General features: G+C 46.2%; 1 protein-coding gene across 1 annotated transcript in view; it reads left to right on the forward strand.

The window, feature by feature from the left end:
• LOC147111791 (E3 ubiquitin-protein ligase SH3RF3-like) overlaps positions 1-17,066 on the forward strand; it is a 442,366-nt gene that overhangs the window by 354,442 nt on the left and 70,858 nt on the right. The window contains exon 5 of the mRNA XM_085999027.1: positions 10,388-10,494. Within this exon, the coding sequence (XP_085855153.1) occupies positions 10,388-10,494 (107 nt within the window). The remainder of the gene's footprint in view (positions 1-10,387; positions 10,495-17,066) is intronic.

Raw genomic sequence — 17,066 nt, forward strand, 5'->3', positions numbered from 1 at the left:
ATAAGGCATTGTGAAGATTAATAAGCGTATCTCCGTGAATCACAGAACAATAAGCCCTTGACAGCGCATCAGCAGCAACGTTATCCTTCCCCGGACGATAAACTATATCAAAATGGTAACATGCCAACTCAATCCTCCACCTCATTATTTTATCATTCTTAATCTTTCCAAAATGTTTGACATCAAACATAAAGGACACAGACTTTTGATCAGTTACCAACGTAAAATGTCGCCCCGATAAATAATGTCTCCATTTACGCAGTGCTTCTACTATTGCATACGCCTCTTTCTCTATTGAAGAATGCCTTTTTTCACTATTGTTCAAGGTACGTGAGAAAAAGGCCACAGGTCTTCCATTTTGGTTCAGAGTAGCCCCAATTGCAAAATCAGAAGCGTCCGTCTCAATCACAAAAGGAACCTGCTCATCAATAGAATGCACAACTGCTCCAAGGATATCCTTTTTAAAATTATCAAAACACGTCCTGGCCTCCCATGATAGAGGATATGTCGTAACCCGAATAAGAGGCCGGATCTTCTGTGAAAAATTTGCAATCCAATTAGAATAGTAAGAAAACAGTCCAACAACTCGTTGCAAAGCCTTAGAATTAGTAGGACAAGGCAAATCAATCAATGGTCGCAGACGTTCTGGGTCTGGTTTAATCTTGTTTCCCGAGATAATGTACCCCAGTAGATTTACCTCAGTGGTCGAAAAGGTACACTTCTCTTTATTGAAAGTTAAACCAACTTTTTCCGCAGCTTGAAGGAATCTTTCTAAATTAGAATCATGCTCCACCCTTGATTTGCCACACACCGTGATGTCATCTAAGTATGAAAAGGTGTCAGAGAGAGAGTTATCACTTATAAAAGCATCCATTGCCCGTTGAAAACAAGCAACACCATTAGTAACAGCAAATGGTATTCGGCAAAACTGATACAGCTTTCCACCAGCCTCAAAGGCCGTATATGGTTGATCCTTCTTAACAATAGGAATCTGATGATAAGCACTCTTTAGGTCAATAGTGCTAAAAACCTTATACTGAGATACTTTATTGATAAGCTCATCAATCTTAGGCAAAGGGTACGCATCTAATTGAGTATACCTATTAATAGTTTGGGAATAGTCTATCACCATTCGTTTCTTATGTCTCTCGTTAGTCGTGACAACTACCTGTGCTCGCCAAGGCGAACAACTAGGTTCAATGATTCCTTCCAATAAGAGACGTTGAGCTTCAGAATTAATAAATTCTCTATCCTGACTGCTATACCTTCTTGACTTGGTAGCAATTGGCTTACAATCCGGCATCAAATTGGAAAAAAGTGATAATGGAGAAATGGATAAAGAGGTTAATCCACAAATAGATAAAGGTGGCTTAGTCCCTCCAAATGAAAGACTAAGAGACTCGTGTAACTGAAGCACATCATGACCAATCAAAATATCCGCACAGAGATTGGGCAAAACAGATAGGCGTATATCAGTATACGTATTACCTAGAAGAATCAATTTCACAAGGCAACAACCAGCTACTTGTGAAGTGAGAGTCGTCTGAGCCATACACACCTGATAGGAAACAGGCGAAATTTTCAAATGCTTCTCCTTTGCAAACTGAAGACTTATAAAACTCTTGGTACTGCCCGTATCTATAAGGGCCTTCACTTCTAACCCATTAACTTGGGCCGTAACTATAGCTTTGTTTAGGCCATGAGCAAATGCAGCAGAAATTGATGCAATAAACGCCCTATCTAAAGGCTGAATAGTCACAGAGGAGGTAATTGAACCTGATGATTTACACACACGTGCGTAATGACCTCTCTTGCCGCATTTACTACACACAGCCTCCCGAGCAGGACACTTCAGACGAGGGTGCCGGACGTTCCCACAAAAATAACACTTCTGAATCCTAGAGGCAACAGCCGCTGAAGTAGAAACTGTTTCAGAATCTAGTAAACCACTCCTATTAAGTCCACATAATTCCTTTTCATCCGGAACTGCCGAAACCACAGTCACAGGCCGATTAAAAAGAGCATAAGAATCCGAACTTCTCTGAGCCACATCCAATGTAGAAGCTTGCTCAAAAGCACTTTTAAGATCCAAAGTCTTATTTTCTAACAACCGCTGACGAATTGATCTAGACAGTAATCCATTAATAAAAGCATCCCGTACCGATTCTTCCTTATATTCTTCAGCCGTCACGGCCTTATAATTACAGTTAACACTAAGGCACCGAAGTGCCTGTAAATAAGTATCCAAAGATTCTCCCACCTGCTGCCTACGGGCAGATAGAAGGTGACGTGCAAATACCTCATTCTTTGGTTTAACAAAAATCTTTTCCAATGTAGAAATAGCCACTTCGTAAGTTTTACAGTCCAAAATATACTTATACACATCCGGAGCAATGTAGTTGATCAGCATATTCAGCTTATTTAGAGACTCTTGATCCAACACGCCCAAAAAGTTTTAAAATGTACAATACCAATATTTCCATTTATCATCCACTCCTGCAGAATTAGGGTCAGCATTGAATCGTTCTGGTTGAAGATATCGCTCCATTCTGACATAAAGTTAATAAATTGAAATAAAGAATAGATTTGCCTTTCTAATCTAGGCTTTATTAACTTAAAAATCCTGTAGCACATCTTCAACACCCAGTCCCAACTAAAAGCTGGAAAGAACTGAATTTAAGATGGCCACCACAAATCACATGACATCAACTACCAATGAGATTACAGCATATATCCCAAGGCAGGAAACAAACAACCAATCACAATACTTCTTACTAAACATAGAGAATAATCACCACACCATATAATAACTAGTTGCTTTTATATAGCTCCTTTTGAAGTATAAAAACATCCCAAGGTGTTTCACAGATACGTAGGGCAAAAATGGATGCTGAGCCATAGAAGGAGGCTTGGTAAAAGAGGTGTGTTTTAGGGAGGAGAGGGAGGTAGAGAGGCTTAGGGGTTTAAGGAGAGAATTTCAGAGCATGGGACCTAGGCAACTGAAAGCACGGCGGCCAATGTTGGGGCAGAGAGGAGAGAAACGGAAGGGAGGGATGATGTACGAGAGGCTGGAATCAGAGGTTTGGAGAGTCATGGGGGGAGTCCAGAGCTGGAGGAGGTTCCACAGATAGGGAGGGTCGAGGCTATGAAGGAATTTTAACACAAGGATCAGAATTTTGAATTTGAGCCATTGGGAGACTGGGAGCCAATGTCAGTCAGCAAGTTGGTGTGATGGGTGAGTGGGACGGTGCAGGATAGGACACGACAGCAGAGATTTGGGTCAACTGGTGGTTGACAGGAGGCCATCCAGGAAAGCATTGGAATAGTTGAGTTTTCTATTTAGCATAGTGCCTACATTTCCATTCAGACTACTATTTTCTTGCTATTTTTGAGATTGGGTGCTAAAACATCATGGGGGAGAAATTGAGTCGCGCCCCCTTTGGGGCGCTAACTTCGCCGGGGCGCTACTTTTAGCTCCCCAAAAAATTGGCGCCCCCGTGGCCGAAGTTGAATGGTAGCGCCCCAAGAGGGAAGCAGGGCGCTACTGGAAGTGCCCCGCCTCCCTCTTGGGGCACTGTGAGGGAATATTGCGGCACAACGTGCCGCAGTACTGCAGGCCTTCCTCCCCTTCTTAAAGGGGAGGGGCCTGGTGCAGCGCGTCCCGGCGCCCAGCTGGGCCACCAGGGATCGGGAGTGCCAGCAAACGAGCCCGGCACTCAAGAGGAGTTCCGGGCTCATGGAGAGCAGCCGGCACCCCGCGGAGGGTCTTCACGGAGGCCGGAGACAGCAATGGAGGCAGGTGCTGGCAGGCAGCCAGCAACAAAAATGGCCGCCCGCCACCTCCCCTTTAACTAGAGTTGCCCTGGCCGCAGGTAGGCCTCCCTGACCCTGTCGGACATAGTGTCCGGCGGTAAGTCAGGGGGCGCTACCGAAGATCGCGGCCAGGGCGCGAGCATGGCGCTGCACATGGCGATGACATCATCACCAGCGGCGCAGCACCGCGGGGCGCTAACGGTTACCGCTGCCGCTAACCACCCACTGAATTTCACGGGAGGCGCGGGCGGTGCCGCACCCGGGCACTAATTACTTTCCGCCCCGTTAGTAGGGCGCTAATGAGAGGTGCAAAGCAGCCGAATTTTACCCTCATGAAGGGGGAAATTTTAACCTAAAAAAGTTGTTGGGTCAGGTGGGATGTTAAAGTGTTAAAAATCTGAATCCCGAACTGAACCCACCTCCAACTCAGGAGGCGGTTTGTCTATTTAAATATTATAATGAGGCTGGAAGCCTCTGATTTAATCTCCATTTAGAATTTAACTTTAGCTGGTCAGGTTTTGTAGGCCTCATGAAACCTGTCAGCTAGTGCAAGGCGAGGACTGCTGGATCCAGCAAGTAAGTGCCAGGGTCCCTACCTAACCCATCTCCCCACCCACCCAATTCGAGACCCCCCAAGAGGCCTCCCCGCCTCCCCACGCCCTCTGATGTCATTCCCCCACCCCTGCTCCTCCGGCCGCCGCTCTTTGCTAACACTTCCGCCCCTCCACCCCCCACCTCCCTGTTCCTCTGCCTCCCCCGATCTCTTCAGACTCCCCCCCACTTACCGCTTTGCTCCTCCCGACCCGCGATCTCTGCCTCCTCACTCCCCCTCCCCTCCGCCCTGTGCTAGTCCTGGCCCCTCGCTCACCCGAGTTTCCTGACCGCTTCAGAGCTCCCCCCCATTCCCAATCCACCTTCTCCATTAAAATTCAGCCCGAAATCTGTCACTTCACTCTGGCTCCTAATCCCCTCCACCCCCCCCCCCACCCCACCCCCCGTGCTCCTCCTGCTGCTGATCTTTGTTGACACCCCCACCCCCCCCAACCCCACCCCTAGTGCTAGTCCTGGCTCCCCCCCCCCACCGTTCTCCGGGTTTCCCAACTGCTTCGGAGCACCCCCTGCTCCCAACCTGCCTTCCCCATTAATATCCAGTCCAATCTGTCACTTTGCTTTGGCTCCTAACCCTTCTCCCCATCTCCGACGCACCATAAGTCTTTACATATATAAAGCGGAGCATGAAGAAGTTCAGGGAGCTAAGCCTGTATGGCTTACATAAAGCATTTGCAACGATTCAACCCTTTCCTTACAAACAGAAAGAAGATAGGTTACTCTCCAACAGGATTTAATACATTTTTTAAATAAATAAATATATAAATATATATATATAAATGGAGGGGGAGTTAATTTAATTCACAAATGGTCAATAATAACAATGGCTTTATCTTTGAGTATTCTTGAAAAAAAACCTTTGAAGACCTGTTTTGATTAACATTTCCTCAATAATTGTGGAAAGGTGTGCATAATTCCCCACAAATTATACTCTTTGGATTACTGCAACTTGTAGATATTTTAGACTGTGTGAATTTTGGGCAATGGATAGCTAAATGAGCAGAAAGATAATAATAGAGTTTAACTTGAATTTGAAGTGCTATCTTGGTGCCAAAGCTGGAACTGTAAAATCTTGTCAGGAATTAAATGAAATCTCTTCTACTGAGATTCAAGCCTGACTCAAAAATGCCAACATGTAAGTTTGCAAAGCCTATTCCAAAAAATTACAGATTTTATTCGGAAAGAATGATGGAGTTTCAGAAAAAGGTATAACATTTTTTTAAACGACTGGAGTATTTAATTGGAGATAGTGCTTTGTCCAATTAATGTGTTAATCAGTTTCAACAACAAGGAGTTTCACTTTCATCGCACCGTTATCATAGAAAATCTCCCACGGTGCTTCACAAGGAAGGTGCGGAATAGACACTGAACAAGACGTAGGAGAGGTGACCAAAGACACGGACAAAGAGATAACTTTTGAAGGAGGCGTTTAAAGGTGGGGCTCGATTTAAACTTTCGCCTGAGGCTTAAAACGGGCGGTTGCGGATCCATGGAAAGGAATATTGGGTGGGGTGTATGGCGATGGTTGATTTGCAGTTGACCATTTCCCACTCCCAGCCATTTACCCCCAGGGACAGATATGGCAAGGCAGAGGGGCTTGAGGAGTTCCGGAGTGCAATGCCCTGACAGTTGAAGACCTTGTCACCAGAAGTTTAACAGGGATGTGGGGAAGAGAACACAGAGCTGGCTGGAATTTGAAGACTAGGAGGTGCGAGCTAGAACATAGGCTGGAGGACTTTGCAGAGGAAGGGCCAGTCGAGGCCATAAAGTGATGTGTAAATGAGGATTTTGAAATCAGTGCTTTGGGAAGACGAGGAGTATGGGGAGGTCAGTGAGGAGGTGAAGAAGGCATGAATGTGGGTTTTAGTGACACCAGGGTGAGAGATGGATGGAAATGGACAATGTTATGGAAATGGAACTCTGTGATTTTTGTGATGGATAGGATTTGGAGTTTGAAGCTGAGCTCAATCAAATACAACATTGATATTGCTCACTGTTGGGTTCAGTCTGAACAAACAGCTGTGGGGAGAGGAATAGGGAGCTAAGGTGTAAAATTGCAGCCCATGTCTTGCCAATGTTGAACTGGGAAAATATTTGGCTGATCCATGACTTTAAGTCAGATAAGCTGTTGGAGAGCACAGCAACTGACGGAGGAGAGGTGGCTGCATGTCATAGGCCAATCCTGTGCTTATGGATAGTGCCACTGAAGCACAGCATGTATAGGGTGCAACTCTGAGGCAAGAAATGCTGACTGTGCAGAATGAGAAGCCATTACAGGAGATATTTTGTCTCCAGTGGGACAGGTATGAGAGGACGATATCACAGAGGTGGACTATGGAGAAGAGGCAGTGGAGGAGCATGAAATTGTCAATAACGTTGAAGGAGATTACAAAGAGGGATAACACACTATAGTTGCAAGGAGATAGTGAAAAATCCCCTTCAGTGGTTCCATACTTCGTCCTTCTTAATCTTTTGAAATTGGTGCCCTTATTAGGGGAGATTTTCCTCTTCGTTGCACCTGGGGAATGCTCAGTTCCCAGGTGTAGCAAAGAGAAAATGGGGAAGTTCCAGCCCTCCCACCTCAGTTGACTTCTTGTCAGCCCATTGGGCACCCAAATGGAGGGACACCCAAAGAAACCTGGCATTGGGGCTTGTACCGGGACCCTTTTGGACTAGAGAGTCTGTGGTGATCCCACAGACAGCCAGAAGATGAAAGAAGAGACCAAGATAAATCGTGTTTATGAGGTAGTTCCTTTCCTTCCCTACCCTCGGACAATCTTCAGGCCCCGGGGCCTTCTGGCTACTGCTTTCCAGATGTTAGCAGTCAGAAGAGTACCCTAAGGCCATGTGACAGGCCTGTGGCATTAGTGCGCCTGATCCACGCAAATGGCCTGGGCCAAGAAAACCATGGCCCCCTCACAGGCACAGTGCACCTCGAGTACTCCGTACGTGTGGGGTGCCTACAGGGACCCGGAGAGGAAATTCGGCCCTATATAGAGACAAATTTTCTTATTCCTGCACCTGGTGCTATTGAATCACCTGGACGCAAAGAGTACAGGAAAATTGGGCTGGGAGAAGTTCACCTTGGTTAGGTTCACTTATGGACACCTGCTCATCTCCGCTTGATTTTCCTGTAGTCGTTGCATCCAGGCAATCCAATAGCCCCAAGAATAGGACATTTTGTCTCTTTTGGCTGCTCTATTCATCTCCACAAGTCAGGAATCATTGTGCCAGTTCCTGCTCAAACTGATTTCTCGGGACTTTGCCATTCTGGAGCTGCTTGCCTCTGTCAGCCCTTATGATTTATCATCTTTCCTTCAAATACTTTTAACCTTGGTGGTGTCTGCACTATGTGCCTTGGAAGTTCAGCTCAATTTTCAATTAGGAAAACCCTGTGATTCAGAACTAGAAGTTATATTCCAGGTAAATACAATTTCCTCTCCTCTGAACTCTGGAACCTGAGTTTGATTCTAGCCAGACTTATGGGAGAAAAATCTTCTCTCAGATTAGTGAGCAAATATCTTGGTGTTCTATTGAACCAGGAAAGCCCCAGGTTGAATTCTGTGGCTGGAATTGCAATAGGGATTCTACAGCTGGTCTTAGTCAGGGAAGGTAAAATTGGCCAGGATTCCAGCTACTGATTGTGAACTAGTGATCACTGCTGAAATTTCATGTGTATTGACATTGTAATGGCAGGATTCGGTTCAGGTATGATGGCTTCCACAGTCAAATCACCTGCCAATACCCACTGACCAGGCTTCCACATAAAGAATGGCCACTCAGGGCAGGTACCAGGACCCATACCCCAGCAATATATTTAAACAGGTTTCCTAAGCTGTTTAAGATTGCATTTTAATAGAGATATGTAATACAGGCAGGCGAGCAATGCAATAACAGGGGAGACTTGTAAATTTTTTTGTCCAAGAGCAATGCTACTGGATAGCAACTAGACTTGTTACCACCACCTTCTCGGGGGCAACTAGGGATGGGCAATAAATGCTGGCCTTGCCAGCGACGCCCACATTCCATGAACGAATAAAAAAAAGAATTCTCGCTGCTGAAATTAAATGACTTCTAGTAGCTGTGAATCTGCAGCAAGAAGCTAGGAGCAGGAGTAGGCCATTCGGCCCCTCGCGCCTGCTCCGCCATTCAATGCGATCATGGCTGATCATCCAAATTCAGTACCCTGTCCCTGCTTTCTCCCCTTAGCCTTAAGAAATATATCTAACTCCTTCTTGAATATATTTAATGAATTGGCCTCAACTGTCTTCTGTGGTAGAGAATTCCACAGGTTCATCACTCTCTGGGTGAAGAAATTCTTCCTCATCTCAGTCCTAAATGGCTTACCCCTTATCCTTAGACTGTGACCCCTGGTTCTGGACTCCCCTGCCATCGGGAACATCCTTCCTGCATCTAGTCTGTCTAGTCCTGTTAGAATTTTATAAGTTTCAATGAGATCCCCTCTCATTCTTCTAAACTCTAGCGAATATAAGCCTAATCGACCCAATCTCTCTTCATACGTCATTCCTGCCATCCCAGGTATCAGTCTGGTGAATCTTCGCTGCACTCCCTCCATGGCAAGAACATCCCTCCTCAGATAAGGCGACTAAAACTGTACACAATACTCAAGGTGTGGTCTCACCAAGGCCCTGTACAACTGCAGCAAGACATCCTTGCTCCTGTGCTCGAATCCTCTCGCTATGAAGGCCAACATACCATTTGCCTTCTTAACCGCCTGCTGCACCTGCATGCTTACCTTCAGCAACTGGTGCACAAGGACACCCAGGTCTCGTTGCACTTCCCCTTTTCCCAATCTATTGCCATTCAACCTCCCATGATTTAGCGTTAAATTAGGAGTTTCATATGTAAAAGGATGGCCAATGCAGGTAATGGGAAAATATCACACTAGTACGATATATGTGGTTCTAAAGGTAGCATCTAACCTGTGCCTTACCTCAGCTGGGAATGTTTAATGCTGACACCATGCAAAAAGTGAGGAAATGTTACATTTCCTTCACCTTAAGTAACATAGCTTTATTTTAGAATAGAGCTCTGGATTAATCCACAGGAACTTCAGTGTCTGGTAAGGTGTGAACTTCCCTCCACATTGTAACTTTGTTATCTGAGCTGTGCTGTCACAAGGGTGTTAGAAACACATAGGAGTTACAACATGGAAACAGGCCATTCAACTAAACCAGTCCATGTCAGCATTTACCCTCCATGCAAGCAAATAGTTCTAATCACATTTACCTGCCCTGTTCCCATATCCATTCAAGCCCTTTTCCTTCATCCACCCATCCAATCTAATCTTGAATGTTGACGTAATTTCTGCTTCAACTACTAACCCTGGAAGTGAATTCCACTTCTTCACAACTCTCTGTGTAAACAAGTTTCTCTTTCTCTCTTATATTTCACCTTGTATCCACGGCCCCTCAGTCTAGACTCCTCAACTATTGGAAACAGTCTACTTCTATCTCATCTTCATATTTGCACTGCCGGATTTTTATTTTCCAAAGAGACAGATATTTCTCAGCCAATCTCGGATCTTTTGCGATAGACCTGGAGTGGCCCAGTTCATGTCACAGTGGCTTAAACTTCATTTCAACAGATATCCAGAGAAGCAGTATTGGCTTACATGGAAAAGCGTATGTTTAATAGTCTCCAAAAGGCTGAATTTCTGAGTATGTGCAGCTGGCGGGAGTCTCACCAAACGCACCTGTATATTAGGAAATCACAAGCAGCGCAGCCAGTCTCCCGATGTATACATCCACCATCTTGAGTTACTCCTATACAGTGGGTGGGTAAAAGTAACATTAAATTGGCTGTGGCACTGCAGCTTTAATTGGTCACTTTGGCCCTATTAACTGTCAACCTGCTTTAAGAAGCTCAGAGCAATGAAGATTTAGAAGTGATGCCTAATCAATGATTTTTGTACTAAATCCACCCTGTCTTATATTTTTTATAGGCTTCACCTCTTACTGCTAACGCAGCTGCTGGTGCAGTGGGACCAAGACTGGGAGCCACCATAGGGGACCAGGGAACAGCATCAAAGACCCAACTACCGCTCAATATGTAAGTGATCATTCTAATTAAAGCACAGTGGTCTCGATATTGTGCACCCAAAAATCTGTGTGAGGGTGGTGAGCGTGGGGGGAAACTGACTCGGGATCACGTTTCGCCCATGCATTGCCCTCCCAACTTTGCTGCATCCTCTTGACAGCAGCGCAATGCACGGCCACAAGTCAGGTGGCATAAGCCATCCAAATGAGGACCAGATGAGGTCATCCACCATGTTTCTCATTAACCCACCCCTTGTTACGCCAGACAATGGCTGGCCAAATTGGAACAGTTAGGCCCAAGGGTCTGTAAATAATTTCCAGCGGATGTACGATTGTGGTGCCAAGTTTGAACTTCAGTGAAGTAAAATTTGGTGTGATCCATCCATGCCTTTGTTACCTCTGGACTTGACTATTCCAACGCACTCCTGGCTAGTCTCCCACATTCTACCCTACGTAAACTTGAGGTCATCCAAACTCGGCTGCCCGTGTCCAAAACTCGCACCAAGTCCCGTTCGCCCATCGCCCCTGTGCTCGCTGACCTACATTGGCTACTGGTTAAGCAGCGTCTCAATTTCAAAATTCTCCTCCTTGTTTTCAAATCCCTCCATGGCCTCGCCCCTCCCTATCTCTGCAATCTCCTTCAGCCCCACAACCCCACGAGATATCTGCGCTCCTCTAATTCTGACCTCTTGAACATCCCTGATTATAATCGCTCAACCATTGGTGGCCGTGCCTTCTGTTGCCTAGGCCCTAAGCTCTGGAACTCCCTCCGTAAACCTCTCCACCTCGCTATCCCTCTTTCCTCCTTTAAGACGCTCCTTAAAACCTACCTCTTTGACCAAGCTTTTGGTCACCTGCCCTAATTTATCCTTATGTGGCTCGTGTCAAATTTTTTGTCTTATAATACTCCTGTGAAGCGCCTTAGAATGTTTTACTACCTTAAAGGCGCTATATAAATACAAGTTGTTCTTGTTGTTTTTGTGATTAGATTGAGAGGTTATCATATATTATCTGGTACTGCTGTTATTTCAAATGAGTGCATTTCAATTTGTTGCCTTTCTTAGGGATGAAACTGTTGGTTCTGGTTAGGAGTGATTGAAAGAGGTCTTTGCCTGTCTCTTAAAGGGGAATCCTCTCTGCGGAAAATTGAGAATCTGTTATTATTTATGAGTATACCATTATATATGGTATTCCTTGATCCAAAAACGTATCATCAGATTCCACATGTACGCTGACAACACCCGGCTCTACCTCGCCACCACCTCTCTCGACCCCTCCACCGTCTCTAAATTGTCTGACTGCTTGTCCGACATACAGTACGGGATGAGCCGAAATTTCCACCAACTAAATATTGGGAAGACTGAAACCATTGTCTTCAGTCCCTGCCACAAACTCTGTTCCCTAGCCACCGACTCCATCCCTCTCCCTGGTCACTATCTGAGGCTGAACCAGACCGTTTGCAACCTTGACGTCCTATTTGACCCTGAAATGAGCTTCCAACCACATATCCTCTCCATCACCAAGACTACCTACTTCCAACTCTGTAACATCGCCTGTCTCTGCCCTGCCTCAGCTCATCTGCTGCTGAAACCCTCATCCTTGCCTTTGTTACCTCCAGACTTGACCATTCCAATGTTCTCCTGGCCGGCCTTCCATCTTCCATCCTCCATAAACTTGAAATCCAAAACTCTGCTGCCCGTATCCTAACTCACACCAAGTCCCGTTCACCCATCACCCCAGTGCTTGCTGACCTACATTGGCTCCCGGTCCGTCAACGCCTTGATTTTAAAATTCTCATCCTTGTTTTCAAATCCCTCCATCGCCTCTCCCCTCCCTATTTCTGTAACCTCCTCCAGCCCTACAATCCGCCAAGATCTCTGCTCTCCTCTAATTATAGCCTCTTGTGGATCCCCGATTTTAATCATTCCACCATTGGCGGCCGTGCCTTCAGCTGCCTGGGCACTAAGCTCTGGAATCCCCTCCCTAAACCTCTCTACCTCTCTATCCTTTAAAATGCTCCTTAATGTAATGATATCAGCAAATAGTGATGTTATTTGCCTGTTTGATTATCATGTCTTACCAGCATAGTTGCCTGATTGATTACTTATGCCTGACCAGCAGAGGTCATGTGACAGAGACAAGCAGTTTGGTTTAGTTTCAGTTTCGTTCTAGATGCATCACAAGCATGGTGTCTCCTGAAATGCTGTATAAAGAGTTGAACAGACTTTAGATTAAAAGACATTGGCCTAGAAATTGAGTTTTGGCGCTGCCAGGGCTTTAGCGCCGGAAGTTAGTGCCGGAGCTAAGTCGCGCTGGTCGGGCCCAAAATTCACTGGTTCTGCGCCCAAACGGCTGCCGGCGCTGCTGAAAGCTGTTAGCGCCTGAAAACTGGCGCTATGCGCTGAATTTTGGCGCTATTCCGGCGCTGCGGCGCCCGCTGCGGTGCGGCAGGTTCGGGAAGTGCAGGCCTCCTCCTTCCCTTAAGGAGGAGCTGCCTGCACCCGGCCGCGGCCCGCGATAATCTTATTAAAAATGAGCCCGGCACCTCGGACAAGTGCCGGGCTTGCTTCTGTTCCGGGGGGGGGGGGGGGAAGTCCGGGGAGGGAGCTGCGGCCAGGCGGGCGACGGGAAAGCGGCCGGCCGCCGCGGGGCCTTTAATGCGCCGGCGCAAACTTGTGCAAGGCACCTCTGCCAGAACGTTGCTTGCGGCTGCCACGGGCGAGGCGGCCGCAAGTCAATTTCGGCGCTGGGGCCCGTCACCACGGCAACCGGGACGCTGCGCACACCGATGACGTCATCGGTGCCGGCGCAGCGCTACCGGTCTACCGCGGCGGAAGGGCCCCAGGCAATTTAGGCGCCGGCGCCAATTGCAGCGCTAGGCCCTCTAGCGCCGCAAAATCGGCGCTAAGGGCACTGAATTTCTAGGCCATTCTCTTTCATAAATGTCTCGTCATTGAACCCACAAAGAAATCAATACATGGTGTCAGAAGTGATTGAAAGAGATGAAGAGAAAAAATCTGAAGTTAAATCAGCTCTCCACAAATTAGCAAGCCAAAAGAGAACATCGTTGCTTACCATTGGAGAATAGCTAACGAAGTGAAAAATGGAAGGTTTACACCCACCGGCGACGCTTCAGTTGACAGGTAATGTGGCTGAAAATTGGAGGAGGTTCAAACAACGTGTGGGGTTGTATTTAGCGGCAATCGGAGCTGACGAGAAAGGTGATAAAATAAAAGCGTCACTGTTCTTACATGTCGTGGGTGATGAAGCGCTGGAGGTGTATAATAACTTCACATTCGCTGCTGATGGAGACAAAATGAAGCTAGATAAAATAATGGAACAGTTTGAGGCCTACTGCATACCTAAAAGTACGTGACGTTTGAGAGGCACAGATTTTTCACATGTGTACAGAAAACGGGAGAGACTATTGATCAGTATGTGACTGAACTGAGAAACAGAAGCAAAACGTGTGAATTTGGGGGACTGACAGACTCGCTGATAAAAGACAGACTGGTGTGTGGTATTCCAGATAATGGTCTAAGGGAAAGACTGCTAAGAGAGCAAGATCTAGACCTGGGAAAAGCCATAGCACTGTGTAGGGCTACAGAGACAGTGAAGTTGCAGGCAAAGGAGCTGTTCAGTGACAGTAGCTGCAACGTGGATGCAGTGAGTAAGAACGGACACAAACCATTTAACAAAAAGAGCGCCAATGTGAAAAAAGAGGCGTGGCCAGCGAACGAAAATGAAAGGGACAATCGAAAGTCATGTAGTCGATGCGGTACACAGCATCCACCAAGAAAGTGTCCAGCATATGGTAAAACATGCAATAGTTGCAACAAAAACAACCATTATGCCCGTTGCTGCAAGAACCAAGCGCAACAAAGCAAGGTCCATGCAGTAGATGAAAGCGACATAGAGGAGTTCAATGTAGATGTTGTGTCTGAAAACAAAAAAGAAGAAAGAGACTGGATGTTGACACTAAAAGTGAATGACATACATATTCCATTTAAATTGGATACTGGAGCACAAGTTAATGTGATATCAGAGACTGATTTTAAGAAAATTAGACCCAGACCAAAGATACATGGAATAAAAGTGAAAGTGACAGGATACTCAGGTACTGATATACCAGTGAAAGGAAGATGCATTGTCAAAGTAACACACAAGGACAGAGAGCACACGCTAGCATTAATCGTGGTGCCAAAGGATGTGCAAGCCATACTAGGTTTAAAAGCCTGTGAGAGACTGAACCTGGTAAAGGGAGTCCTCGTTGTGGAAAGCGAAGGAGAGACAGTCTATGATGAACTCATGAAAGAGTACAGCGACCTATTTAAGGGTCTAGGCTGCATTCCAGGAGAACACACGATCAGAGTAGATAAAAGTATGACACCGGTCATACATCCATGCAGAAAAGTCCCGTTTGCTCTTCAAAAGCAACTGAAGGCAGAGTTGGACAGGATGGAAAGCCTGAACGTGATTCGGAAGATAGATGAGCCAACTGAGTGGGTGAGTTCCCTCGTCGTAGTGGACAAAAAGAATGGAAAGCTCAGAATTTGCCTGGATCCAAGAGATCTAAACAGAGCAATAAAGAGAGAGCACTTCAAGCTTCCTACACGTGAGGAAATCATGGCACAGTTTGCAAATGCAAAGTATTTCAGCAAGTTAGATGCATCATCAGGATTTTGGCAGATGAAATTGGACGAAGCAAGTTCAAGACTGTGCACGTTCAACAGTCCATTTGGCAGATACAGATTCCTAAGGTTACCATTTGGCATTGCCTCAGCTCCTGAAGTGTATCACAAAACTATCCATATGATCTATGAGCACCTGGAGGGAGTTGATACATCAATGGATGACATCATAGTATGGGGAACCACGAGAACTGAGCATGACGAGAGACTGAAAAAAGTGCTGGAAGCAACAAGGAAAACAAACCTGAAGCTGAATAGAGAGAAATGCCAGCTCGGGATGACAGAACTGACATTCGTGGGAGATATCCTTAGCAGTGAGGGCATCAGACCAGATCCCAGAAAGGTGTCCGCCATTGAGAATATGCCAAAGCCACAATGCAAAAAGGACGTGCAGAGGTTTAATGGAATGATCAACTACATGAGGAAATTCATATCCAACCTCTCAGAAAAGATGGCGCCACTGAGAAGACTAACTGAAAAGAACATAGAATGGGAATGGAATCATGAGCATGAGAAGTCATGGAGCGATCTAAAGAAACTGCTCACAGAGGAACCAGTTCTGAGGTTTTATGACCCAGCGAGACCCATCAAGATATCATCAGATGCATCACAGAGTGGGCTCGGTGCCGTTCTTCTGCAACAATATGACTACTGGCAACCTATTGCATATGCATCGCGCTCAATGACAGACGCGGAGACGCGATATGCTCAAATAGAAAAGGAGCTGCTCAGCATCACATACGCCTGTGAAAGATTTCACCAGTTTGTGGCAGGACAAGCAATCAGTGTAGAGACTGACCATAAGCCCTTGATTGCATTGTTCCAAAAGCCACTAAATAGCTGTCCGCTTAGAATACAAAGAATGATGATCAGGCTGCAACGCTATACACTGAATGTTGCGTACACACCGGGTAAACTGATGTATACAGCAGACACGTTGTCCAGAGCTGTTGACCCAAGTGAGCCCGCAAACACCACAATGGATGAAAAAGTGAACGCCTACGTGGACATGATCACAAATTCACTGCCCATAGCAGATGCAAAAATGGAGCTCATAAAGACTGAGACAAACAAAGATGAAACAATGGGACGACTGAGAAAAAGCATCTTGGATGGATGGCCCAACATGAAGCAAGACTGCTCACCTGACATGGCAGAGTACTGGAACTGCAGGGCGGAACTATCAGTGGTCGAAGACATCATCTACAAAGGAAGTAAAATAGTTATCCCAAAGAGTCTGAGAAAAGAGATGTTAAAAAAGATCCATGGAGGACATCTGGGAATCGAAAAGTGTAAGAAAAGAGCACGAGAGGTGATGTACTGGCCACGAATCAACCAAGATGTGACAAATGAGGTGTCAAACTGCACAATATGCCTGAAATATCGAGCAAGCAATCCGGTAGAACCACTAAAGCCACACCCAGCGCCAGACAGACCTTACCAGAAGGTAGGCGCTGACCTATTCGTCTGTCAAGGGAAGGACTATCTTGTAGTCACAGACTATTACTCCCTGTATCCAGTGGTTTGTAGACTGTACACCACCACTGCAGATGCTGTGATAACATGTATGAAAGCCATATTCTCCAGACATGGCGTGGCAAGCGAGGTCTTCACAGACAACGGACCCCAGTTTTACAATGCAAGTTTCCGACACTTTGCCAAAGAGTGGGACTTTGTCCACACAACGTCAAGTCCTCACTTTCCACAGTCCAATGGTCTAGTGGAAAAATCGGTCCAGACAGTGAAAAGACTGATGTACAAGGCAAAAGACAGTGGAACTGACTTCTACCAGAGCATGCTTGTATACCGCACAACGCCGCTCGAGTGTGGTATGTCACCAGCCCAACTCCTTATGGGACGTCGGCTAAGGTCAAACCTACCCATCCCGGAGAAC

The sequence above is a fragment of the Somniosus microcephalus genome, chromosome 10 (assembly GCF_052327205.1).
Source record: "Somniosus microcephalus isolate GS21.2 chromosome 10, FLI_Smic_1.0, whole genome shotgun sequence".
NCBI classification, from domain to species: domain Eukaryota; kingdom Metazoa; phylum Chordata; class Chondrichthyes; order Squaliformes; family Somniosidae; genus Somniosus; species Somniosus microcephalus.